Below are 27,592 nucleotides of genomic sequence, written 5' to 3'. Positions count from 1 at the left end.
CTAAAAGCTAAAACTGACCTGCCATTATGATTCTTCAGGTCATTACGAGTTTGCAGATGCCAAACATGTCTAGGTTGTTTACTTAAGTGGTGAAAAAAAAATCAAGCGTTTGTTTAAAAAAAAGGGGCCATTTTCAGAGACTATTTTTGGGCTGGGTGAGAGTTTACCTTTTGCACACTGAGCTGACATTTCTATTGATACCATTTTGGTGCAGATACGATCTTTTGATCACCCGTTATTGCATTTTATTGCAATGTTGCGGCAACCAAATAAATGTAATTCTGCTGATTTGATTTTTATTATGCAGTTTAGATTGGCTTGTTTTTATATTTTGATAGGTCAGCCGTTTCGGAACCCCTGGTTGCCATGCCAACCCATCGGTGCCCCACGATCATGTGACAGGTCGCCGATGCACAGGGTTTGTGACATGCTTCCTGTAAGCGCAAGTTAACATGGTAACAGCTATGGGTGGAAACTAAATTAATAATAATAATAATAAATTTTATTTTTATAGCGCCGACATATTCCGCAGCACTTTACATTTCAGAGGGGATTTGTACAGACAATAGACATTACAGCATAACAATAATCACATACAGTAGATTATAACAAATACCAAGAGGAGTGAGGGCCCTGCTCGCAAGCTTACAGTCTATGAGGAAAGAGGGAGACACGAAAGGTGGGTGGTAACAGTTGCCCTGATTGTATGGACCAGCCATAATGTTAAGTGTGTAACAGTACAGACACAGAGGGCTAATGGATGCATAAAGCATGTGGGAACATGATGCTGGGAACCTGGTTATGGTAAAACTTTTGGCTCTGCCACACAGGGATAGGTTAGGTTAATGTGCTGAGGCGATAGGCCAGTCTGAATAAATGCGTTTTCAGGACATGCTTAAAATTGTGGGGATTGGGGACTAATCGTATTGACCTGGGAAGTGCATTCCAAAGAATTGGCGCGGCACGTGTTAAAGTCTTGGAGACGGGAGTGGGAGGTTCTGACTATTGAGGATACTAACCTCAGGTCATCAGCAGAACGGAGGGCGCGGGTAGGGTGGTATACTGAAACAAGGGAGGAGATGTAGGATGGTGCTGAGCCATGGAGGGCTTTGTGGGTGAGGGTAATAAGTTTATACTGAATTCTGGAGTGGATGGGTAGCCAGTGTAATGACTGGCACAAGGTAGAGGCATCGGTGTAACGATTGGTGAGGAATATGATCCTGGCTGCAGCATTCAAGACAGATTGGAGGGGGGAGAGTTTGGTAAGAGGGAGACCGATTAGAAGAGAGTTACAATAGTCGAGACGAGAATGAATAAGAGAAACAGTAAGAGTTTTTGCAGAGTCAAAAGTAAGAAAAGGTCGAATTCTAGAAATGTTTTTGAGGTGCAGATGACAAGAGCGAGCCAGTGATCGAATGTGGGGGGCAAAGGAAAGCTCGGAATCAAGTATGACCCCAAGACAGCGGGCATGTTGCTGGGGAGTAATAGTGGAACCACACACAGAAATAGCAATGTGGGTATAGGTACATTAGTAGCGGGAGGAAACACCAGGAGTTCAGTCTTTGACAGGTTCAGTTTCAGATATAGTGAGGACATGATATTAGACACAGCGTTTAGACAATCGCCAGTGTTTTCTAGAAAGGCTGGCGTGATGTCAGGAGAAGAAGCGTATAATTGGGTGTCATCAGCATAGAGATGGTACTGGAAACCAAATCTACTGATTGTTTGACCAATAGGGGCAGTGTACAAGGAGAAGAGGAGGGGGCCTAGAACCGATCCTTGAGGAACCCCAACAGTAAGGGGAAGGTGAGAGGAGGAGGAACCGGCAAAAGAAACAGTAAAGGAGCGGTCGGAGAGATAGGAGGAGAACCAGGAGAGAACGGTGTCCTTGAGGCCAATGGAATGGAGCATAGTGAGGAGGAGCTGATGATCCACAGTGTCGAATGCTGTATGAAGAGAATAAATTCTCAATGCTTTCATAAATCCCGAATTTCATAACATGTAATAAGCATGTGTACACAATGGTAACTGGGACCAGTGGACCCCATTGACTACAATGTAGTTAACCCCACCCACATCACTGATTGGCAGCTTTCTGTGTATAGGCAGAACGCTGCCAATCAGTGGTGGGGTTTGCATTATACAGAGCCAATTACTAAGGAAGACTACCTTGTAGTAGGTTTACTAGTCCTCTAGTGATAAAATTACTGTTTAACAGATTATCAAAACTATAGCAATCAGCCCAATAAGTGACACATCGCTGCAATCAGGGTCATTGCTGGAATCGCAGGTTGCAAAAACCTAATTACAGATTCCCTTTAAGGCTATGTGCCCACGTAGCGTTTTAAAACGCTCACTAAAAACCGGACTCCTTCCCATAAATCACGCGTTTTTTTCCGCGCGATTTCACCGTGATTATGATCGCGATTTTGCCGCGATTTTCGCGTGCGATATTCAAGCACTTTCCAAGTGATTTGAAGCATCGCTTGGAAAGTGATTGACAGGTTGGTCACACTCGTCAAACATAGTGTTTGACGAGTGTGAGCAGCTTTTTACTATCGAGGCCGCCTATGCGGCATCAATAGTAAAAGATAGAATGTTAAAATGCTAAAAAAAATAAAAAAATCGGGGTATATTTACCTTCCGGCGTCCCGCGCTGCATTCCCGGGCCACAGCGTTCCCAGTAATGCCTTGCGAGACCTGTGATGACGTTGGTCTCACGTTACTAGAGCGGTCACACGAGACTACGTCATCACAGGACCTTGCCGCAAGGCATTACTGGGAACGCTAGGCCGGGAATGCAGCGCGGGACACCGGAAGGTAAATATACCCCGATTTTTTATTTTTTTTTTTACAGGGGTATGGTACCCAGGGCCTGGAGGACAGTCTCCTCTCCTCCACACCGTGGGTACCAACCGCACGTGAGACGCTCAACTTCGCGCATGGTGGGCATAGCCACATGCGGGAAGTAAGCGATTCTCATGCATTCCTATGGGTGCGGAATCGCGGCAATTCTTTGCGATTCCGCACAAAAGAATGAACATGCTGCGATTTTTTCCGCGATGCGATTCCGCCGCGGAAAAAAGCGCAGCATTAGCACAGCATGTGCGGAATGCCATAGGAATGCATGGGGGGCGTTCTGTACACGATTTGTAAACGTTTTCGCACCGAAAATCAAGGCAAAAACGCTTAAAAATCGCTACGTGGGCACACAGCCTAAATGTTAGGTATTAGATCATGTATGGTATTTAATTTTGAATAAAGAATATTTCAACAATCTTTGACTTTTTGTGTTAGCTTTTATGTGTCCAAAAAGTGAATTCTAATGAGATAAAATAGTGGATACTTATTGCAAAAAAAATACTGCCCAATGCAATGTTGAATTTGCGTATCAGTAGGAGATATAATGTGTGCATCCTCCTTTGCACATTGGAAATATGTAGATAAAAGGTGGCCATGTAGTAATATAAGGTAAGTATCATGATGGTTTCAGTAGAACTCACTGCTATGGTCATAAAGCAGTAATATGTTGTAATAGTTACATATCTCAGACGTGGTATTGTTGCCGAGTTGTTTTTTTGCTTTTTTTTATTTCTTTGGTTATCTTCAGAGTATATATCTGATTAGACTGCCTATACTGCCACCATGTGGTCATCTTCAGTCACAACAAATGACCACTTTTTTCTATTTTTGATATTCCTAACTCTGCATTTATTATAAGCGTTATTGATTACATATCTGCCTTATATCTGGCCTCAGATCTGGTTTAGCTTGTATATTGTGACTTCTAATGCTTTTCCAGCACGGATCTATGCCATGAATTTCTTCAGCTCTACAATAGGTCATGATCCCACCAAATTTTAGACAATATTTTCATTAAATAAATTAAAAAAAATTAAAACAGGAAATAAATTATTTTTCTTTTCTTCTGTGAAGATGTTTAAATTCTATTCAGTTGAATCTTAGCTATATTTATGTTTGTATAGATATGAATTATATTTTCTGAAGTTTAAAAGTGACTAAATACAGTGGTGACTTTTAAATGGAATCTGCCACCTATTATTTGCAACCGAATCTGAAAGTAGCATTATGTAGGGACAGAGACCCTAATTCTAGCAATGTGTCACTTTACTGGGCTGCTTTCTATAGTTTTTATGAAATCACTGTTTTATCAGCAGGAGATTATCACTAGAGGACTAGTAAACCTGCTGTCATGTAGTCCTCCATATTCATGAGCTCTGTAGAACTCTGCCCCTACCACTGATTGGCAGCTTTCTGCCTATGCACAGTGTAAATATAGAACTGCCAATCAATTATGTGGGCGGAGTCATAAAGAGCTTTGCATTTTGAGCACTGCTAGATCTCCAATAGTTAAAACAGTAATGTTATCAAAACTGCAGCAAACAGCCCATTAAATGAAATATCGCTGGAATCAGATTATCTGCTCCAACAGCATGATGCTGTCAGATGAGCAAACACCTGGTGATAGATTTGCTTTTTAGTTGCCACAGAGTTATCTGTCTACTTCAAGTATTTCTTAAAGAAGTTGGATGACTTTTTTGAATACCCCTCGCTAGGCCCCCATAAAATAATACTTTCTTCCTGTGCCAGTGCCATTCCCGAGGTGTCAGCACTCTGTCTCCCAGGGCTCCCATGGTGTTGTGACACATGACCCCGATGACCAATCAGCGCTGGTGTCACTGTCCTCGCCTCCTGTCAAATTGAGCAGGAAGAGGAAGTCCGAGATCAGCTGCAGCCCTGACGTCCTCTTCATGTTCGATTTGTCCGCAGGCGGAGACGGTGACACCAGCGCTGATTGGTCATCGGGGTCACGTGTCATAACCACCGCACAAGAGCCCAAAACATAGAAATATATGAAGCAGTCACTCTTGGGTGGAGAGAGGCCATGCAAGGATTACAGCTGGAATTTGCTCAGTCATCCGGGATTAAATGACATTTCTTTGGCAGGATCATGCGGACATTGAATGGAAGTTTGCAAGGACAAAACTGTGGATGAGTTACTTTGATGAAGGTGGAACTATGCCACCTCCTTTTAATATAATCGCCAGCCCAAAATCTGTCTGGTATCTGTGCAAATGGATCCACTACCAGCTCTGCCCGGGAAAACGTGACGAGGAACTCCAGAAACAACATGAAAACCTAAAAACCTTCACCGTAAGACACACATACTACATTTTCATATATTTTCTTTAAAAACAAAGTAGCCAAGTTGGCTTTAGCCAAATGGACTCTCTACATAATTGCAACCGGACTGAAGTGATGCTTTGGAAATTCACGTATACATTTTTTATTTGCAGGAGCGGCATGCAGACAACCTGATTCAAAATCAGCATTACCAGGTGAGCTCTGCTGCATTTCATTGTCCCGGCCATGCCTTCTTGGAGAAGCTTGACTCCAAACATTTGTGACAAGCCGAAATCTACTTTTGCTTACCGAGCGTTGTCACAAAGCTCCTGCATTCTGTGCTTAAAACGGAATACAATATGCATGACTTCTCCGCAGACGGCCGTGACTCATTTTTGGCTTTACTCGTAAAGCAGGTTATGAAATTTGTATTCAGTAAAACAAGTTCTATTAGGTAACTGACGAGAGAGGCAGAGACAAGAATAGGTCTCCAATGCGGACAATTTCCCCTTCTATTAGGACGTTTGGAATATTTCAATGTGACTTTTGTGTTCTTTCTTAAAGCTGAGAAGGTGGATATAAATGGCTGGCCCCGTCATGATGCACCAAGAGCCTGTACTTGGTTTGACCAGTCATTCTGTGCTGACAAAGTCCCTTTAAGGACATCATTTTTTTTAATGTAAGGCACAGTGTCTGCTGCTTTGCAATATAGAGCTGTAGGCATTGTATGACATTATGTATGGTTCCTCATTACAGTTCCAATTACTTAGATATTGCCTCCTAAAAACAAAGCGTCTAGGGGCAAATAGCTCTGCAGTATAGCGTCCAATGGATCGTGGCACCATTAATTTGTATTTCAATGGGAGAAGTGTCTTTATGCCTCTGCTTAAAATCTATAAGGTCCCATATACTTCTATGGGCACTTCATCAATGCTCCATACAACTCAGAGCTTGAATGGGGCCATAATTAGGGCAAGTGAATGAACTGTTGCAAACTTGCACATTTTAACAATTAGTCTTATCTAGCAAATACCATGTAGAGTTTTGGTATTGTCATAAACTTGTATAAAGGAGTTGTCTCATCTTCAGGAGCGTATCACTCCTCTGGCTCCCAGCTGTCTGTTTTGCCATGTTTGGTGCGTCCCTGAAACTGAATGTTTGTAGTAGCAGCATGACTGCGCTGCTGGCCAAAACTGCATACTCTCCCATCCTGCAAGCAGAAGCAGCTTTACCGCTGCAGCTTCAGAGGAGGGTAGTGATCCAACCATCTTAAAGGGAAAGTGCCATCCAAAAAAATTTTATTCAGCAATTGAAAAAATGTAAAGAATTAATGTTTACATTTTCTTAAAAAATATTATCATTTGTTTTTAATTTTGAAAAATATGAAAAACAATTTTAAAAAGTTTGGCATTTCCACTTGTTAACACTAGGGGGAGCAGCTACTGAAATTTGGCACAAAAACCTAGTGTATAACTAGCTCAGATTACTGCCCTGCAGTAATTATGGGCGGAGTCTGCTGACATGGGTGTGTTGTCACTCCTCCCCTTCTGAGTGTTTGCTAAGAGAGGATGACATCTAGGAACACAGTGAGTAGCCATTTTGATGGGGCCTGCAATGTTACTGGCTGTCTTTTCATGTAAAGTCTGGATCAGAACAGGTCACCAATCAGAAGAAATATTTCCTGGATTTCTGTGGAGCAGACAAGAAGACGGTCCATCCATGTGTATATAACACAGCGCTCTATGTACAATCCCTGGCACCGAACAGGGTGCCCCCCATAGACCAGCACACTGCTCTCCTGAAATACTCTGTGCTCCTTTCACCATATATCAGGCCCGTCGCCTCACTTTCACACATCACCAGGACAGGATCTGAGGAGAGGAATGGGGTCTTCGATCACTGAGGATGGCAGGCAGCAAGGATTCTGGGAGCAGAGTGACAGCAGCACAGAGTATTTCAGGAGAGCAGTGTGCTGGCCTATGGGGGGCACAGAGGGAGATATATGGGGGAGGAGCAGGGTGACAGCAGCACAGAGTATTTCAGGAGAGCAGTGTGCTGGTCTATGGGGTGCACAGAGGGAAATATATGGTGGAGGGAGCAGGGAGACAGCAGCACAGAAATCCAGGAAACATCTCTGCTGATTGATGGCCTGTTCTGATCTAGACTTTGCATGCAAAGACCCCATTCCCCTCCTCAGATCCTGTCCTGGCGATGTGTGACAGCGAGGCGACAGGCGCAGTCCGGAGTGACGCTGGGAAGCAGGCTGGGGGAAATGTAGCCATACAGTAACGATAAAAATGAGACTCCTCTCTTCAGCTGCCTCACCAGCCCGCCCCTGACTGCACCTATTACCCCTGACCTGTGTGCAGGTGCTCAGCCAGAACCACCCCAAAATGGGTCCCCTTTTAGCAGATAATACTGCCATAGTGTTCTCACATAATACCGCCATATATTTCACACATAATGCCGCCATATACTTCACACATCATACCGCCATATAGATCATACACAATACCACCATGTAGATCATACATAAAACCAGCAGGGTGACAGCAGCACAGAGTATTTCATGAGCGCAGTATCACACGGGATAGGATTAGATACACAGCTCAGCAGTCAGTATCACACAGGATAGGATTAGATACACAGCTCAGCAATCAGTATCACACGGGATAGGATTAGATACACAGCTCAGCAGACAGTATCACACAGGATAGGATTAGATACACGAATCAGCAGACTATCACACAGGATAGGATTAGATACACGGCTCAGCAGTCAGTATCATACGGGATAGGATTAGATGCACGGATCAGCAGACTATCACACAGGATAGGATTAGATGCACAGCTCAGCAGACTGTATCACACAGGATAGGATTAGATACACGGCTCAGCAGACAGTACCACACAGGAGAGGATTAGATACACGGCTCAGCAGTATCACACAGGATAGGATTAGATACACAGCTCAGCAGACAGTATCACACAGGATAGGATTAGATACACAGCTCAGCAGTCAGTATCACACAGGATAGGATTAGATACACGGCTCAGCAGTCAGTATCATACGGGATAGGATTAGACACACGGATCAGCAGACTATCACACAGGATAGGATTAGATGCACGGCTCAGCAGACTATCACACAGGATAGGTTTAGATGCATGGCTCAGCAGACTGTATCACACAGGATAGGATTAGATACACGGCTCAGCAGACAGTACCACACAGGAGAGGATTAGATACATGGCTCAGCAGTCAGTATCACACAGGATAGGATTAGATACACAGCTCAGCAGACAGTATCACACAGGATAGGATTAGATACACAGCTCAGCAGTCAGTATCACACAGGATAGGATTAGATACACAGCTCAGCAGTCAGTATCACACAGGATAGGATTAGATACACAGCTCAGCAGTCAGTATCACACAGGAGAGGATTAGATACACGGCTCAGCAGTCAGTATCACACAGAAGAGGATTAGATACACAGCTGAGCAGTCAGTATCACACAGGATAGGATTAGATACACAGCTCAGCACAGTATCACACAGGAGAGGATTAGATGTCCAGCAGTCAGTATCACACAGGATAGGATTAGATACACGGCTCAGCAGTCAGTATCACATAGGAGAGGATTAGATACATGGCTCAGCAGTCAGTATCACACAGGAGAGGATTAGATACAGGGCTCAGCAGTCAGTATCACACAGGAGAGGATTAGATACAGGGCTCAGCAGTCAGTATCACACAGGATAGGATTAGATGTCCAGCAGATTGCCAAGTGTTTTGAAACAGCAGGGAGCAGCTCCTCCTATGTTTTGCAAGAGCAGGGGCAGCAGCTGGTCGGGTGTTTTGGAAAGAGCAGCTCGGTCTCCAGCAGCTCGTCCTGGTTCCTCTCCGGCAGCTGTATGTGCAGAGTGAACATCCAAGCCCTGTTATGCTGGAACAGTACAGCATCCAGGGCTTGCAATAGAGTGTACATGGAGCTAAGAGGAAGCACGGGACTCTAATAAGATGGTGCCTGGCCACACCTACAGCTGTGAATTGAGCTGCCCACAGAGGCGTGCCCAGTTCACTCCTGATGCTGCTGCAATGATACAGATAGGGTCGGGAGCCGACTGTTAGGTCTTATGTCCAGGGACTGCCGTAAATAAACATGGAAAGTGTCGTTCAGCAGCCAGAGAGGTAAGATGGCAGCCCCCAGTGGCTGCATTAATACAGTAAAAAAAACAAACCATACACACCACTGAGTCAAGCTTAGGGGACAATATCTTTTTATACTGTTTTCTTTTTTGCATTAAATTATGAAAAAACACGGCACCTTCCCTTTAAGGACAGTGATTGCAAGTGGTGATGGGTGGACTCATGGATGTTTGGGTCCCTTGGATTTGGCTGAACATTTAAAAAAAAGTTTGGGTTCGAGCATGGTACTCAAATGCGGACCCCATTCTAATGAATAGGGAGCCTGAACAGCCAGTGTTTCCTACTCTGTCATCTATGTGACAGCGCGATAAACACTGGCTCTGATCAGCAGTAAGTTTGTTACTGCCGCACACAGCGCTACAGTTCCCACGCTGTCACACAGATGACAGCGTGTGTGCCCGGCTGTAAAAAGCTTACCACTGGTGACAGACTTCGGCTGATGGGACTACTACTCTCTTTATTCCTGGTCTCACTGATAGCATTGAGAGCAGGCGTACGATTATGTGAGTATTCACCAACCAGCACCTGTGCAATAAATAGATTAAAAAAAAATGGTGTGGGGTCCACTCTATTCTTGCTAATAAAAAATAGAGGAGTCCCCATGCTGTATTTTTAATTATTTAAATAATTTAAAAAAAGGTATGGGGTCCCCTCCCAAATTTTGACAAGCTAAAGCAGACAGATGGGGGCTGGTATTCTCAGACTGGGAAGGGACCATGGATATTGGCCCTCCCCAGCCTAAAAATAGCAGCCCGCAGCCACCCAGAAAAGGCATATCCATTAGATGCACTAATTTTGGTGCTTTGCCCAGCCCTTCCCATTTGTCCTGGTGTTGTGTCAAATGGGATAATAGTATTGGGATTGCTGTTAGCTTCGTAATGTCAGCTGACATCAAGCCCAGGAGTTAGTAATGGAGAGGCGCCTATAAGACACCCCTATTACTAACCCGATAGTGAAAATTAAATAACTCACTCCGACCCTCTTTTACCAATATATTACTGTAAAAATAAAGTAAAAAACACAGTATTCATCACCTTTCCGCCGATATGCCATATGTACCACAACATGCTTCCACTCTGCTACATCTGGATACATTGCTCAGCGGTTGCATGATGCAAACTCTCAGCTGTGCATCCACAAGACACTGAGCTGAGCATGAGAACATAGCTTCAGTGCCGAGCAGTGATGTCAGTAAGGTGACTGGAGTTCACCGGCTATTGCATCCAGATGTAGCAGAGTTGGAGCATTTCGTGGGACATATCAATTATGTGAGGAATTCTTTGTTTTTTTTTTTGCTTTTTTTCATTAAAAAAAATGGGTAAAAGGGTGGGAGTGCTTATTTCAATTAAAGTACTTTTCCTGTGTGTTAAGTTAAACACATGTGCTTAGTAATGGGGGCGTCTGACAAATGTCTCTCCATTACTAACCCCTTGGTTTGATGTCAGCTGATATTATAAAGCTGATATCAACCCCAATACTATTACCCCACTTGCCATAGCAAGTGGGAATAGCCGGACAAAGTGCCAGAATTCTCAGATCTAGTAGATGCACCCTTTCTGGGGCAGCTGCAGGCTGCCATTTTTAGGCTGGTGAGGGACAATATCCATGGCCCCTTCCAAGTGTGAGAATACCAGTCCCCAGATGTGTGCTCTAGCTTGGCTGGTTATTAAAAATAGGAAGGACTTCATTTTTTGAAATTATTTATTTAATTAAAAACATGTCATGGGTGCCCCTCTATTTTTTATAACCAGCTAAGATAAAGCTGACAGTGGGGGCTGCAGCCCGCAGCTTTTCCTGCAATGGTTATCAAAAATAGAAGGCACCGCACTTTTTTTTTTTACACAGTGTGCCAATACTTGACATGGCTGTGATTGACCCGGAAGTGCCCTCACAGTAAAGCTTGTTAATGTTGATAGTCAATGTTTCAACAAGCTTTGTTCAGGCTGCCAAACTCAAACACTTGCACAGACATTTTAACGTTTGGGTTTACCCATTTCTAATTGCAAGCTCCACAGCATTGACCTTGTAAGTAACAACATGCTCCTTGCCTAAGCAACCAGCAAACTATAGAAATAAAAATACCTGTGTTCTTGAGAATTGAGTTAAAATGCAAAGTTGATTGTTGTTTCAAGCACTTTTTAATTTTAAGAATGTAAAAAGGAGTATACAATCCTTTCAAATTTTGATAATTTGCCATGCTCAGGACTACTATTATATGCCAGATTTTGGGAAATTCCTAACCATTAAAGAGAACCTTTCAGCAAGTTTTTAAGTATATATGAAAGCAGCATAATATAGGGGCTAAGAGCCTGATTCCAGAGATTTGTCACTTGCTCATAGCTTACTGATATGCAGTGTTTATCAGCAAGAGAGATAATCTTTACAGGACCAGGTGTCACGTGCCTAATCTGTGTAACCACACCACTGATTGGCAGCTTGGTGGCACTCGAGTGTAGCTGCCAATCAGTAGTGTGGGTGGAGTTATACAGCACTAAGCATTCTGAGCACTGCTACATCATCATAGTTAAACCACATCTGGGCCGAAAGGTGGCAGATGCGGCTTATAAATGTAAGGTTATACACATAGGAAGAATGAATCAATATCACCATTATACACTGAATGGGAAACCACTGGGTAAATCTGACATGGAGAAGGACTTTGGGATCCTAGTTAATGATAAACTTACCTGAAGCAGCCAGTGCCAGGCAGTGGCTGCCAAGGCAAACAGGATCGTGGGGTGAATTAAAAGAGGTCTGGAAACACATGATGAGAGCATTATACTGCCTCTGTAGAAATCCCTGGTTAGACCGCACATGGAGTACTGTGTACAGTTTTGGGCACTGGTGCTCAGGAAGGATATAATGGAACTAGAGTGAGTACAAAGGAGGGCAACAAAATTAATAAAGGGGATGGGGGAACTACAATACACAGAGAGATTAGCAAAATTAAGATTATTTAGTCTAGAAAAGAGACGACTGAGGGGCGATCTAATAACCATGTATAAGTATATAAGGGGACAATAGAAATATCTCTCCGAGAATCTGTTTATACCAAGGAATGTGATGGTCATAAGGGGGCATTCTCTGCGTCTGGAGGAGAGAAGGTTTTTTCACCAACATAGAAGAGGATTTTTTACTGTTAGGGCAGTGAGAATCTGGAATTCCCTGCCTGAGGAGGTGGTGATGGCAAACTCAGTTGAGGGGTTCAAGAGAAGACTGGATGTCTTCCTGGAGCATAACAATATTGTATCTTACAGTTATTAGGTTCTTTACAAGGACGTAGATCTGGGGATTTATACTGATGGTATATAGGCTGAACTGGATGGACAAATGTCTTTTTTCGGCCTTGGTAACTATGCTACTATGTTATGTCACAGGAGAGAAAACAGTGATTTTATAAAAGCTGCTTCAAGCAGTCCGGTAAGTGATACATTCCTGGAAAGAGGCTCCCTGCTCCTACATCATGCTGTTATCAGATTCAATTGTAAAAACCTGCCGACAGATTCCTATTAAATATTTATAAATGTATACTAGGCTTAACCCCACTATTTTCTAATGCTCCCGTGCACTGGCGTTAAGGTTGACAAACTAATGTACCTAACATAGTGAACTGTACTACAATGTTTTACAAGATATCTTGATTAAATATAATAATATACACAATCATGGTCTTGTAATTAAAAACTGTCTCAATCATTAAAAACTGATTGTATTAATTTTAAATTAGAAAAAATGAAATGTAATGCATAGGAAAAAAATGCATTTTAAATTTTTGAATATTCTTTTATTTTTTATACTTTCTAACATTCCAAATTATTTTCTCCCACTATAGGAAGTTATCAGAAATCTGGTGAAGCGTTATGTTGCAGCCATGATTAGGAATTCAAAAACAAATGAAGGGTTAACAGAAGAAAACTTCAAGGTAATAAAGCATTGTTGTATTATGTTTATATTGTATTTACAAGATCTCTCTTTAATGTAGTTCCTGTATGTATTGTATATATTCTACAAAGTACTGTGAGTCTGTGACTTTTACAAATGCATTATAACAGAACTGGGCAAAGTGTAACCCTCAGGCCACTTGCTTCCCTTTGGCTGTTCCAAAGCTGCCCAATGACTGGAACAGCCAAAGAGTTAGACATAGTGGCATTCTGCACCATGCGGCCACCGGTGCTCGGAAGCTGCATCTTCGGGATGCAATTACTAGTAAAAGCAATGATCAAACAGGGAGCCATCAGTTCCCTTTTCCATCACTGAGCCTGTTCTTTTGAGAACGCAGAAGGCACAATGGCGTTACTACAATGTCCCTCAGAACACAGAGTAGATCAGAGCAGCGGGGGAATAAGGTGAGGTGAGTAGCTTTATTTTTTTTTCAATTGATAGAATATTGTCGGAAACTGTGGTAACATAATACTGTGCAAGGGGACTGTGTGGGGACATAATGCTGCTTGGGGAGCTATGTTGGGCAATCACTGTGCAAAGGGGCTGTGTGGGTACATAATATTGTGCAAAGGGGCTGTGTGGGGACATAATATTGTGCAAAGGGGCTGTGTGGGGACATAATATTGTGTAAATAAGCTGTAAATAGCAAAAACTAAAATGTGCCACATTAGTAAAATGTTTGTTATTAATGGAAGTCTGTCAGCCCCAAAACACTAACTAAACCACTTAAACAGGTATGTAGGGGATTTGGGCCCTATAACAATCATACCTATAGTATAGCTTTTAGTGGGTTTTTAGTTGGCATAAAAACTATTTTGTATGCAAATGAGGGGATTTAGGGGGGGTTGAGAAACTCCCTTTAAGAATTTAGGCACTTTTTGCACTTCACAGGACAGTTTTCTAAACTTTCAAAACATGGGTGTGTGGCTACGTTTATTTGAAAAATATACCAAATCTATTAATGTTTCTGTAGTCTTTTGGTGCAAAAAATGTAATTCCAGAAGGTGGTGTAAAGATAAACAAGAAAATCTAAAACTGCACCATTTTTAACATCAATTATAAGCCACTGTGTTAAATTTAGCATGCTATAATACTGTCTAGGATAACTTACAGGGAACCTGTCACTTGTTTTGGCCGCTATAAGATGCAGCCACTGCCTTTCAGGGCTTACCTACAGCATTCTATAATGCAAGTGAAGAAAAATGTTTTATTATACTCACCCGGGGGGGCGGTCCGGTGCGGTTTGGTCTGATGGGTGTCACAGGTCCAGGTCCGACGCCTCCCATCTTCTTGCAATGCCGCCCTCCTGTTGCTTGACAGACTCCCCGGCATCGCGCTCCTGCGCAGGCGTACTTATCTGACCTGTTGAGGGCAGAGCGAAGTGCTGCAGTGCGCAGGCGCTGGGCCTATCTGACCTTTCTCGGAACCTGCGCACTACAGTTCTTTGCTCTGCCCTCAACAGGGCAGAGAAGTGCGCTTGCGCAGAAGTGTGATGCTGGGGAGCCATGACGCAAGAAGGAGGGCAGCAATGCAAGAAGTTGGGAGGCAAAGACCCAGACCCGCGACACCCATCGGACCGGACTGTCTCCCCGGGTGAGTATAATAAAACTTATTTTTCTTATTTTTCAGGTCAGATCGGGGGCTTATCTACAGCATTATAGAATTCTGTAGATAAGGTAAGGCTAGGTTCACATTTGCGTATCATCCGCATTTCCATATGCATGCAAAAATGCATGCAAACGCATGTTTACGCAGCGTTTTTTATCCTCATCATCTTACGCATGGCGCCAAAAAAACACTGCGTTTGCATGCCTGTATGCGTTTTTGTATGTGTTTGCGCTGTTTATGTGTTAGAAATTTCCAGTGTTTTACAGTAGCTTTTCCTTGACATCAGACACCCAGTAGACGTTCGCTGAGCAAGCGCAGGCCTCAGAAAGGCAAGGTCCCGGTGGTACTTGTATTTCCGGAACCTTGCAGCAGCACCACTTCGAACCCGAAGCTCCTCTCTCATGTCCCTGTTGAAGCAGTCCTTCATTGAGCGCCAATTGATTTTTATTCGCTTCACTGTGAAGGGGAAAAAAAAAAAAAATTAGAAAACAATGCACATCCATTCACAAGATCACAGCCGTTTCAGACCACATTGCAATACTTACCAAAATCTGTTCTGGCACTCGGCATGGCACGGTCCCAACCAGGCAGCAGCGATGTTGCCACTTCTTCCCAGAACCGTCGAATCACCACATTGTTGGAGTACTGACGGTCACGGGTGTCCTACCACAGTACTTGCTCTTGCACAAAGTGAATAAGTTGCTTGTTGTCAATGTCGGGTGTGGCTTCTCCCGTTGTGAAACCTATAGATAAAATAGAAAAAAAGAATTTTAAGTAAAAATGAAAATAAATTGTATTACAACTCTGATGAAAAGAATACTTACACTCCATCTTTCCTCCTGAGACACATGAGCCCGACGACTCCGGGTAGAATCGTCTCCACTCGACTGCTCCTACTCTTCATCACTGCTAGGTACCTGTAAAGAAATTAAATGATTTAACACATGTGGAGTATTGCCAGTCAATACATACCAATCAGTATAGCAAATGTGATGACATAATTTTTGTCGGGTCCACCCTGGGAAGACCAGTTATTCGCTTGAGGACATTTTGAAGAGCATTCAGCAGTCAAGTGAAACACTACAGAAAAGAACAGAGAAGAAAAATTAAACTTGTAAAGATCCAAAAACAATGTAGACAAAAAAAAATGGACACATACTTTCATTACAGGCAGTAGTCCAACAGCACAGCAGTCAGCACAGGCCAGGGACAGACAGCAGCAACAGGAGACAACCACAGCACCAAGAGATGACCAGGAAAAAACCACTGAAACAGAAGACAACCAGGAGACACCCACAGCACCAGAGAGTCAGCCAGTCTACAAGGAACAGAAAAAGCATTCAGAGAGACAGACATTTACAAAGATTCTATACTTACATACACAGTGTTGTCCTCACCATGACAGAAAGCAGCACCAGGAGATGAACAGGAGAAAACCGCTGCATCAGGAGATACCCACTGCACCAGAGAGTCGGCCAGTCTACAAGGAACAGAAAAGCATTCCGAGACACAGACATTTACAAAGCTTCTATACTTACATAGACAGTGTTGTCCTCACCACGACAGAAAGCAGCACCTGGAGACGTCTAAAAGTAAAACAGAAAAAAAATTAGTACAAAGTACAAACAGTGAGAGAGACAGATATTTTCTAAGGTTCTGTACTTACATAGCCAGTGTTGTGGTATAGTCCAGAGAGTTATGGCCTTGCAGTGTCCACACTTCCTTTTATAGCGCTCTCAATTAGCAGGTGGTTGAATCACTTCCTGGACCAACTCATTAAAATTACGCATGCATATAGACAGTAATGCTTTTTTTGACTCACTCATCCGCATATTTGACGGATTTTTGCCATTTCCAAAAAGCCAACATGTTGCATTCGCCGGACCCCGCTGCACACCGAAAAACAACACATGCGTTCGCTGACGCACGCGAACTTATGCAAACGCATGACCCTGCGTACACCATGTTAAAGATAGGTAAACATGTCTGCCTCAGAGTAACTCTCGAATCTGCCCTGTCCTTCAAACCACACGTTCAATCTCTTGCCACCTCCTATCTCCTCCAACTCAAAAATATTTCCATAATCCGTCCCTTCCTCAGCCCTCAATCTACTAAAATTCTTGTACATGCCCTCATTATCTCCCACCTTGACTACTGCAACACTCTCCTCTGTGGCCTCCCTGCTAACTTTCTTGCACCACTCCAGTGTGTCCTCAACTCTGCTGCCCGACTAATCCACCTCTCTCCTCGCTACTCCCCTGTCTCTCCCCTCTGCAAATCCTTCCACTGGCTCCCAATTCACCAACGAAACCAGTTCAAACTACTAACACTGACCTACAAAGCCATCCACAACCTTTCCCCTCCCTATATCTCTGAACTAATCTCCCAATATCTTCCCTCACGTAATCTTCGATCCTCCCAAGACCTCCTTCTCTCCTCCACACTTATTTGTTCCTCACAGAACCGTCTCCAAGATTTCTCCCGAATATCCTCTATCCTCTGGAATGCTATGCCTCAACACGTCCGATTATCCACCACCCTCGGATCCTTCAAACGGAACCTGAAAACCCATCTTTTCAGGAAAGCTTTCAGCCTGCAATAACCATTCTTCTGCCTCACCAATGCCTGAGCCACAGCCTCAAAACCACCAAAGCTGCTGCACCTCCGACTTTCTGTCTCTTCCCCACTATCCATAGAATGTACAGCACCATGGAATTAATGGCGCTATATAAATAAATAATAATAATGTAAGTCCGCAAGTACAGTGTCCTCTCCCCTCTGCACCAGTCTGTCATTGTAAACTTGTTTACTGTTAACGATAGCTATAACTTTGTATGTAACCCCCTTCTCATGTACAGCACCATGGAATTAATGGTGCTATATAAATAAATAATAATAATAATAATAATAATAATAATAATAATAACGCATTCGGATTGCTGTGGATGAAACGTTGTGCAAACAGACACAAATGTGAAACCAGCCTAAGCCCTGAAAGGCAGTGGTTGTATCTTATAGCGGCCAAAGCAGGTGACAGGTTTGCTTTAATGCTGATTAGGAAATAGGCAAGATTATTAAATCTTTCCATAAGAATGTTAAATGTGATTGTCTGTTATTGCACTGAATTTGCCATTTGGCTGAGGGGTTTAGGACCGCAGCGGATGCTGGTGGCTCGCTATTGGAGTCAGGGTCTAATATCAGATATTATGCTTTGGTGCAACTGAGTAAGCATTCTAAAAATGACCACATGGTGAACGACCCCTGTAAAAGTAAAAATCTGTAAAGTCAAAGAAAAAAGTAAAAATAAATAACCTTTTCTTTTAATTCTGTAAAAGTGATCAATGAAACATAAAACAGCTCTTACTATACGGTACAAACAAGAATATTTTAACAGTACAAGTAAAGTTGCTTAAAAACAAAAAACAACTACAGTAGAATTTTGCTTTTTTTCACCCAATGATTTGTATGTAAGCAAAAGTGGTTTGGCTCATTACTCCAAAAAACTAACCCATATATGGCTGTAATGGTATAAACATCTATATAAATCAGAACGCTGGAATTCTGCTACATAAGGCTGGTTTCACATTTGCGTTTTTTAGCGCTGGAAAAAAACGCACACCTGCGCATGCGTTTTTTCCCCTATATTTAACATGGGTGCGCATACCTGCGCACTGGTCAGCGCATGTATGCGATTTTCATGCGCTGCGTTTTTTTGGGGTGTGCGTTGGGATTTTCCAGACGCAGCATGTTGCATTTTTTGGCCCTGCAAAAAAGCGCATGCGCACATATGCGCACATTTTGCGCTAAAAATGGCCATTATAGCCTATGGATGCGCATATGTGCGCACTGGCATGCTCATGTATGCGTTTTTTTGCATATGCGTTTTTTTTTTTAAACCATGGAATTTAGGGGTTTGGGTTAGAGTTAGGGTTAGTTAAGGGGGTTTAGGGTTAGGGTTATGGTCAGGGTCAGGGTTAGGGTTAGGGTTAGGGTCAGGGTTAGGGTTAAGTATGGTTTTGTTAAGGATTAGGGTCATGGTTAGGGTCAGGATTAGGGTTAAGTATGGTTTTGTTAAGGGTTAGGGTCAGGGTTAGGGTTAGGGTTAGGGTCAGGGTTAGGGTTAGGGTTAGGGTTAGGGTCAGGGTTAGGGTTAGGGTCAGGATTAGGGTTAAGTATGGTTTTGTTAAGGATTAGGGTCAGGGTTAGGGTCAGGATTAGGGTTAAGTATGGTTTTGTTAAGGGTTAGGGTCAGGGTTAGGGTTAGGGTTAGGGTCAGGGTTAGGGTTAGGGTTAGGGTCAGGGTTAGGGTCAGGATTAGGGTTAAGTATGGTTTTGTTAAGGATTAGGGTCAGGGTTAGGGTCAGGATTAGGGTTAAGTATGGTTTTGTTAAGGGTTAGGGTCAGGGTTAGGGTCAGGGTTAGGGTTAGGGTTAGGGTTAGGGTCAGGGTTAGGGTCAGGGTTAGGGTTAAGTATGGTTTTGTTAAGGGTTAGGGTCAGGGTTAGGGTCAGGATTAGGGTTAGGGTTAGGGTTAGGGTTAGGGTTAAGTATGGTTTTGTTAAGGATTAGGGTCAGGGTTAGGGTCAGGATTAGGGTTAAGTATGGTTTTGTTAAGGGTTAGGGTCAGGGTTAGGGTTAGGGTTAGGGTTAGGGTCAGGGTTAGGGTCAGGGTTAGGGTTAAGTATGGTTTTGTTAAGGGTTAGGGTCAGGGTTAGGGTCAGGGTTAGGGTTAGGGTTAGGGTCAGGGTTAGGGTCAGGGTTAGGGTTAGTTAGGGTTTAGGGTTTGGGTTAGGGTTAAGTATGATTTGGTTAAGGGTTAGGGTCAGGGTTAGGGTCAGGGTTAGGGTCAGGGTCAGGGTTATGGTTAGTAAAGTCATGGTTTGGGTAGTGTGAGGGGCCACCTAAAAATGTTGGAAAAAAACGCAAACGCGGTAAAAACGCGCTAAAAACGCATACAAACGCGCAAAAACGCTGCGTTTTTTTCCTGCATGCGCACAAAAATGCTTGAAAAAAATGCAGCGTTTGTATGCATTTGTATGCGTTTTTTTAATGCGTTTTTTTGCGGGAAAAACGCGCTGCAAAAAAAAGCAAGTGTGAAACTAGCCTAAGAACTTGTTTTTTTGCCATTAAATGTGCTACAGTTGTAAAACATTAAAAAATATACAAATGGTACAATATGTATAATCATACTGACCCATAGAATTTAGGCGATATGTATGCCGTACAATGAATAAAGTACATTTAATATGTAAAAGCGTGGCAACATTGCTGCATACTTTTTATGTTAATCAGTAAGTACTCCAAAATTGCAGCATTTTTTAAAAATACAATTCATGACCGTAATACAAGTCGCAGCTATGTAAAAAAAAATGGGGGACGTCATCTGATAATGAAATGGTTAACTTTTAGATTCTTTTTACTCTGTGCTATATAGAAAAACATCAGCACCTCCCTGGAGACCATCAGTAAGAAGGATAGCTGCTTTTGGTTGAATTAGTTACGGCTTATGTCCAAGTTGATGATGGCGGCACTTACAAGCATATGTACTGATGATCTGATGATACTTAGAGTAGAATGTAAAAGCTGATGGCAGCACTTATAAGCACATGTACCATATAGCTGATGTTTAGAGTAGAACAGTGTTCCCCAACTCCAGTCTTTAACCCCTTCCTGACATCCGACGTACTATCCCGTCCACGGTACCTGGGCCCGTATGACCGTGGACGGGATAGTACGTTTACCGCGATCAGCGGCGCCCACGTGGTGAGCGCCGCTGATCGCGGCCGGGTGTCAGCTGATTATCACAGCTGACACCCGGCACTATGTGTCAGGGGCGGTCACGGACCGCCCCCGACACGTTAACCCCTTGCACACCGCGATCAAACATGATCGCGGTGTACCGGGAGTTAAAGGGAAGCATCGGCAGGGAGGGGGCTCCCTCCGTGCTTCCCTGAGCCCCCCACGGCAGCGCAAGGTGCAGCGCTGCTGCGGGGGGCTCCTATCCTCCAGGCCCCCGAATCCAAGATGGCGACGGGGGCCTTCGGGGACCTGAGGAAGCTGGCTTCCTCAGTGCCTGCAAAGCGCAGGCAAGAGGAAGTCTTCTTCAATGCCTGTGACAGATTGCTGATCTGTCACAGTGATCTGTGATGTGACAGATTAGCGATCTGTCACAGGACAGTGATGTCCCACCTGGGACTATGTAATAAAGTAAAAAAAAAATTTAAAAAAAATGTAAAAATAAATTTAAAAAAAAATCGCCAAATAAATTAGAAAAAAAAAAAATATTCCCTCAATAAATCCATTTTTTGGAAATAATAAAAAAAAAACAATAAAAGTACACATATTAGGTATTGCCGCGTCCGTAATGACCCGCCCTATAAAACTGTCCCATTAGTTAACCCTTTTAGCGAACCCCTTAAAAAATAAAATTAAAAAACGAAGCAAAAAAATAATGATTTATTATCATACCGCCAAACAAAAAGTGTAATAACGCGCGATCAAAAAGACGCATATAAATATCCATGGTACTGCTGAAAACGTCATCTTGTCCCGCAAAAAACGAGCCACCACACAGCATCATCAGCGAAAAAATAAAAAAGTTATAGCTCGCAGAATAAAGCGATGCAAAAATAATTATTTTTTATATAAAATAGTTTTCATTGCATAAAACCGACAAAAACATAAAAAAACGACCTAAATGAGGTATCGCTGTAACCGTACTGACCCGAAGAATAAAACCGCTTTATCAATTTTACCGCACGCGGAACGGTGTAAACGCACCCCCCCAAAAGAAATTCATGAAACGCTGGTTTTTGTTCATTCTGCGTCCCAAAAATAGGAATAAAAAGCGATCAAAAAATGTCACATGCCCGAAAATGGTACCAATAAAAGCGTCAACTCGTCCCGCAAAAAATAAGACCTCACATGACTCAGTGGGTCAAAATACGGAAAAATTATAGCTCTCAAAATGTGGTGATGCAAAAACTATTTTACAATAAAAAGCGTCTTTTAGCGTGTGACAGCCGCCAAACATAAAAACCGCCAGAAATAGTAAGTCAAACCCCCCGTTATCACCCCATTAGTTAGGGAAAAATAATAAAACTGAAAAAAAAGTATTTATCTCCATTTTCCCGTTAGGGTAAGGCTGTGTGCACACGCTGCGGATTAGGTGCGGATTCATCCGCAGGTGAAACCGCAGGTCAAAAGACCTGCGGTTTTACCTGCCGATTGCTCTGCGGTTTTGTCCTGCGGTTTTTCATCTCCTCAATAGAGGAGATGGCAAACCGCAGGAGAATCCGCAGAAAGAATTGACATGTCAATTCTTTCTGCGGATTGAAAACCGCAGATAATCCGCGCGGAAAATTCCGCACCGTCTGCACTGCGGTTTTTGATTCCCATAGGGAATCATGGTACTGTACACCGCAGCAGAAACTGCTGCGGGTCCGCAGCAGCCAAAACCGCTGCGGAACCGCAGCAAAATCCGCAGCGTGTGCACACAGCCTTAGGGTTAGGGCTAGGGTTAGGGCTAGGGCTAGGGTTAGGGCTAGGGTTAGGGCTAGGGTTAGGGCTAGGGTTAGGGCTAGGGGTGTGTTGGGGTTAGGGTTGGAGTTATAATTGGGGGTTTCCACTGTTTGGGCACATCAGGGGCTCTCCAAATGCAACATGGCGTCTCATCTCAATTCCAGCCAATTCTGAGTTGAAAAAGTCAAATGGTGCTCCTTCCCTTCCAAGCTCTGCCATGCGCCCAAACAGTGTTTTACCCCCACATGTAGGGTATCAGCCTACTCAGGACAAATTGCAAAACAATTTTTGGGGTCCAATTTCTCCTGTTACCCTTAGGAAAATAAAAAATTGGGGGCAAAAATATCATTTTTGTGGAAAAAAATGATTTTTTTATTTTCACGTCCGAGTGTTATAAACTTCTGTGAAGCACTTGGGGGTTCAAAGTGCTCACCACACATCTAGATAAGTTCCGTGGGGGGTCTAGTGTCCAAAATGGGGTCACTTGTGGGGAGTTTCAATAGTTTAGGTACATCAGGGGCTCTCCAAACGCACATGACACCCGCAGACCATTCCATCAAAGTCTGCATTCCAAAACGTCACTGCTTCCCTTCCGAGCCCCGACGTGTGTCCATACAGTAGTTTTCTCCCACATATGGGGTGTCAGCGTACTCAGGCCAAATTGGACAACAACTTTTGGGGGTCCAATTTCTCCTGTTACCCTTGGGAAAATGAAAAAATTGGGGACTAATTGATCATGTTTCTGGAAAAAATACGATTTTTTTATTTTCATGCCCTGGCATTATAAACTTCAGTGAAGCCCTTGGGGGTTCAAAGTGCTCACCTCACATCTAGATAAGTTCCTTAGTGGGTCTAGTTTTCAAAATGGGGTCATTTGTGGGGGGTTTCCACTGTTTAGGTACATTAGGGGCTCTCCAAAGGCAACATGACACCCGCAGACCATTCCATCAAAGTCTGCATTCCAAAACGTCACTGCTTCCCTTCCGAGCCCCGACGTGTGTCCATACAGTAGTTTTCTCCCACATATGGGGTGTCAGCGTACTCAGGCCAAATTGGACAACAACTTTTGGGGGTCCAATTTCTCCTGTTACCCTTGGGAAAATGAAAAAATTGGGGACTAATTGATCATGTTTCTGGAAAAAATAAGATTTTTTTATTTTCATGCCCTGGCATTATAAACTTCAGTGAAGCCCTTGGGGGTTCAAAGTGCTCACCTCACATCTAGATAAGTTCCTTAGTGGGTCTAGTTTTCAAAATGGGGTCATTTGTGGGGGGTTTCCACTGTTTAGGTACATTAGGGGCTCTCCAAAGGCAACATGACACCCGCAGACCATTCCATCAAAGTCTGCATTCCAAAACGTCACTACTTCCCTTCCGAGCCCCGACGTGTGCCCATACAGTAGTTTTCTCCCACATATGGGGTATCAGCATACTCAGGACAAATTGGACAACAACTTTTGGGGTCCAATTTCTCCTGGTACCCTTGGGAAAATAAAAAAATGGTGACTAAAAGATCATGTTTGTGGAAAAAATACGAATTATTTATTTTCACGCCCGGGCATTATAAACTTCTGTGAAGCACTGGGGGGTCAAAGTGCTCACCACACATCTAGATAAGTTCCTTAGGGACCAAAATGGTGTCATTTGTGGGGGATTTCCACTGTTTTGGTACATCAGGGGTTTTCCAAACGCGTCATGGTGTCCGATCTCAATTCCAGCCAAAATCGTCAAATGGCGCTGCTTCCCTTCCGAGCTCTGCCATGTGCCCAAATAGTGGTTTACCCCCACATGTGGGGTATCAGCGTACTCAGGACAAATTGCACAATAACTTTTAGCGTCCTGTTACCCTTGGAAAAATAAGAATTGAGGGTGAAAAGATCATTTTTGTGGAAAAAATATGATTTTTTAATTGTATGGCTTTATGTTATAAACTTCTGTGAAGCCCATGGGGGTTCAAAGTTCTCACCACACTTCTAGATAAGTTCCTTAGGGGGTCTAGTTTCCAAAATGGTGTCATTTGTGGGGGGTTTCCACTGTTTTGGTACATCAGGGGTTTTCCAAACGCGACATGGTGTCCGATCTCAATTCCAGCCAAAAACGTCAAATGGCACTGCTTCCCTTCCGAGCTCTGCCATGCGCCCAAATAGTGGTTTACCCCCACATGTGGGGTATCAGCGTACTCAGGACAAATTGCACAATAACTTTAAGGCTGTGTGCACACGCTGCGGATTTTGCTGCGGTTCCGCAGCGGTTTTGGCCGCTGCGGACCCGCAGCAGTTTTTGCTGCGGTGTACAGTACCATGATTCCCTATGTGAATCAAAAACCGCAGTGCAGACGGTGCGGATTTTTCCGCGCGGATTATCTGCGGTTTTCAATCCGCAGAAAGAATTGACATGTCAATTCTTTCTGCGGATTCCCCTGCGGTTTGCCATCTCCTCCATTGAGGAGATGAAAAACCGCAGGGCAAAACCGCAGAGCAATCCGCAGGTAAAACCGCAGGTCTTTTGACCTGCGGTTTCACCTGCGGATTTTACAAAATCCGCGCGGATGAATCCGCACATAATCCGCAGCGTGTGCACACAGCCTTAGGGTCCTGTTACCCTTGGGAAAATAAAAATTGGGGTGAAAAGATCATTTTTGTGGAAAAAATATGATTTTTTAATTGTACCACTGTACGTTATAAACTTCTGTAAAGCCCTTGTGGGTTCAAAGTTCTCACCACATATCTAGATATGTTCCTTGGGGGGTCTAGTTTCCAAAATGGGGTCACTTGTAGGGGGTTTCCACTGTTTAGGTACATCAGGGAGTCTCCAAACGTGACATGGCTTCCGATCTGAATTCCAGCCAATTTTGCATTGAAAAAGTCAAACGGCGCTCCTTCCATTCTGAGCTCTGCCATGCGCCGAAACAGTCGTTCCCCCCCACAAATCAGGTATCAGCGTACTCAGGACAAATTGCACAATAACTTTTGCAGTCCAATTTCTCCTGTTACCCTTGGTAAAATAAAAAAAATTGAACCTGAAGTATTTTTTTTGTGAAAAAAAGTTAGATGTTAATTTCTTTTTAAATATTCAAAAAAATTCCTGTGACGCACCTAATGGGTTAATAAACTTCTTGAATGTGGTTTTGAGCACCTTAAGGGGTTCAGTTTTTAGAATGGTGTCACTTTTGGGTATTTTCTATCATATAGACCCCTCAAAGTGGCTTCAAATGTGATGTGGTCCTAAAAATAAAATGGTGTTGTAAAAATGAGAAATCGCTGGTCAACTTTTAACCCTTATAACTTCCTAACAAAAAAAAAATTTGGTTCCAAAATTGTGCTGATGTAAAGTAAACATGTGGGAAATGTTACTTATCAAGTTTTTTGTGTGCCGTATCTCTGTGATTTAAGGGCATAAAAAGTCAAAGTTGGAAAATTGCGAAATTTTCAAAATTTTTGCCAAATTTCCATTTTTTTCACAAATAAACGCAAGTTATTTGAATGAAATTTTACCACTAGCATGAAGTACAATATGTCACGAGAAAACAATGTCAGAATCACCGGGATCAATGGAAGTGTTCCAGAGTTATGACCTCATAAAGGTACAGTGGTCAGAATTGTAAAAATTGGCCCGGTCATGAACGTGCAAACCACCCTTGGGGGTGAAGGGGTTAAGAGCCACCAACAGGTTGTGTTTTCAGGATTTCATTAGTATTGCCCAGGTGATGGAATTATTGCCTGTGCAGGTACTAGAATTACTACCTGGGCCATACTAAGGAAATCCTGAAGACATGACCTGTTGGTGGCTCTTGATGACTGGAGTTCGGGAACACTGGAGTAGAATTTTAAAGCGGATGATGGCGGCACTTATAAGCACATGTACTGTTGATGCTTAGTGTAGAATGTGAAAGCTGATGATGGAGGCACTTACAAGCACATGTACTGATAATCCTTAGAGTAGTCTGATCAGCGGTGTCATTTTAGGGGTTGCAGTTGTATCCGAGTCCTAGAGCACACAGGGGCCCAAATTGTCCCTTTGGTCTCTAAGAGAATTACAACGACCCATTCTCCTCGGGGGTTGTCTTGGAGATTTTGCATTGGTGGACGTACTTGGTCACACCACAGAGTCTGATTATTATTTGTGTGTCCTGAGCTGTGATGGTAATTGGGGAAATTTTGGGCCAGTCTTGCCCCATGCCATGCTCTCTGTGCTGTTGTAAGAGGGTCAGGGCCTAGCCTTGTAGAAGTTTATACTACTGTTTGCTTGAACGTGTTTGCCATATTTGAATGTCTTGGATTTACGTATTTGTGCATTATGTGTAGGCTGTATATACAGTGCCTTGCGAAAGTATTGGGCCCCCTGGAACTTTTCAACCTTTTCCCACATATCATACTTCAAAACATAAAGATACCAAATGTAAATTTTTGGTGAAGAATCAACAAGTGGGACACAATTGTGAAGATGAACGAAATTTATTGGCTATTTTAAATCTTTGTGGAAATTAAAAAACTGAAAAGTGGGGCGTGCAATATTATTCGGCCCCTTTACTTTCTGGGCAGTAAACTCACTCCAGAAGTTCATTGTGGATCTCTGAATGATCCAATGTTGTCCTAAATGACTAATGATGATAAATATAATCCACATGTGTGTAATCAAGTCTCCGTATAAATGCACCTACTCTGTGATAGTCTCAGGGTTCTATTTGAAGCACAGAGAGCATCATGAAGACCTAGAAACACAACAGGCAGGTCCATGATACTGTCGTGGAGAAGTTTAAAGCCGGATTTGGATACAAAATGATTTCCAAAACTTTAAACATCCCAAGGAGCACTGTGCAAGCGATCATATTGAAATGGAAGGAGTATCATACCACTTTAAATCTACCAAGACCCGGCCGTCCCTCTAAACTTTCATCTCAAACAAGGAGAAGACTAATCAGAGATGCACCCAAGAGGCCCATGATCACTCTGGACGAACTGCAGAGATCTACAGCTGAGGTGGGACAGTCTGTCCAAAGGACAACAATCAGTTGTACACTTCACAAATCTGGCCTTTATGGAAGAGTGGCAAGAAGAAAGACATTTCTCAAAGATATCCATAAAAAGTCTCTCTTAAAGTTTGCAACAAGCCACCTGGGAGACACACCAAACATGTGGAAGAAGGTGCTCTGGTCAGATGAAACCA

General features: G+C 43.2%; 1 protein-coding gene across 2 annotated transcripts in view; it reads left to right on the top strand.

The window, feature by feature from the left end:
* Positions 1–27,592, top strand: part of LOC141073625 (short transient receptor potential channel 5-like) — a 624,006-nt gene that overhangs the window by 568,575 nt on the left and 27,839 nt on the right. For both annotated transcript variants that reach the window (XM_073560935.1, XM_073560934.1), the window contains 3 exons: positions 4,969–5,175; positions 5,319–5,360; positions 13,189–13,278. In XM_073560935.1, the coding sequence (XP_073417036.1) occupies positions 4,969–5,175; positions 5,319–5,360; positions 13,189–13,278 (339 nt within the window). The remainder of the gene's footprint in view (positions 1–4,968; positions 5,176–5,318; positions 5,361–13,188; positions 13,279–27,592) is intronic.

This window comes from Dendrobates tinctorius, unplaced genomic scaffold (assembly GCF_039654945.1).
Source record: "Dendrobates tinctorius isolate UK_male_01 unplaced genomic scaffold, ASM3965494v1 ptg000309l, whole genome shotgun sequence".
NCBI lineage: Eukaryota > Metazoa > Chordata > Amphibia > Anura > Dendrobatidae > Dendrobates > Dendrobates tinctorius.
This window is presented reverse-complemented; position numbering and strand designations above follow the sequence as displayed.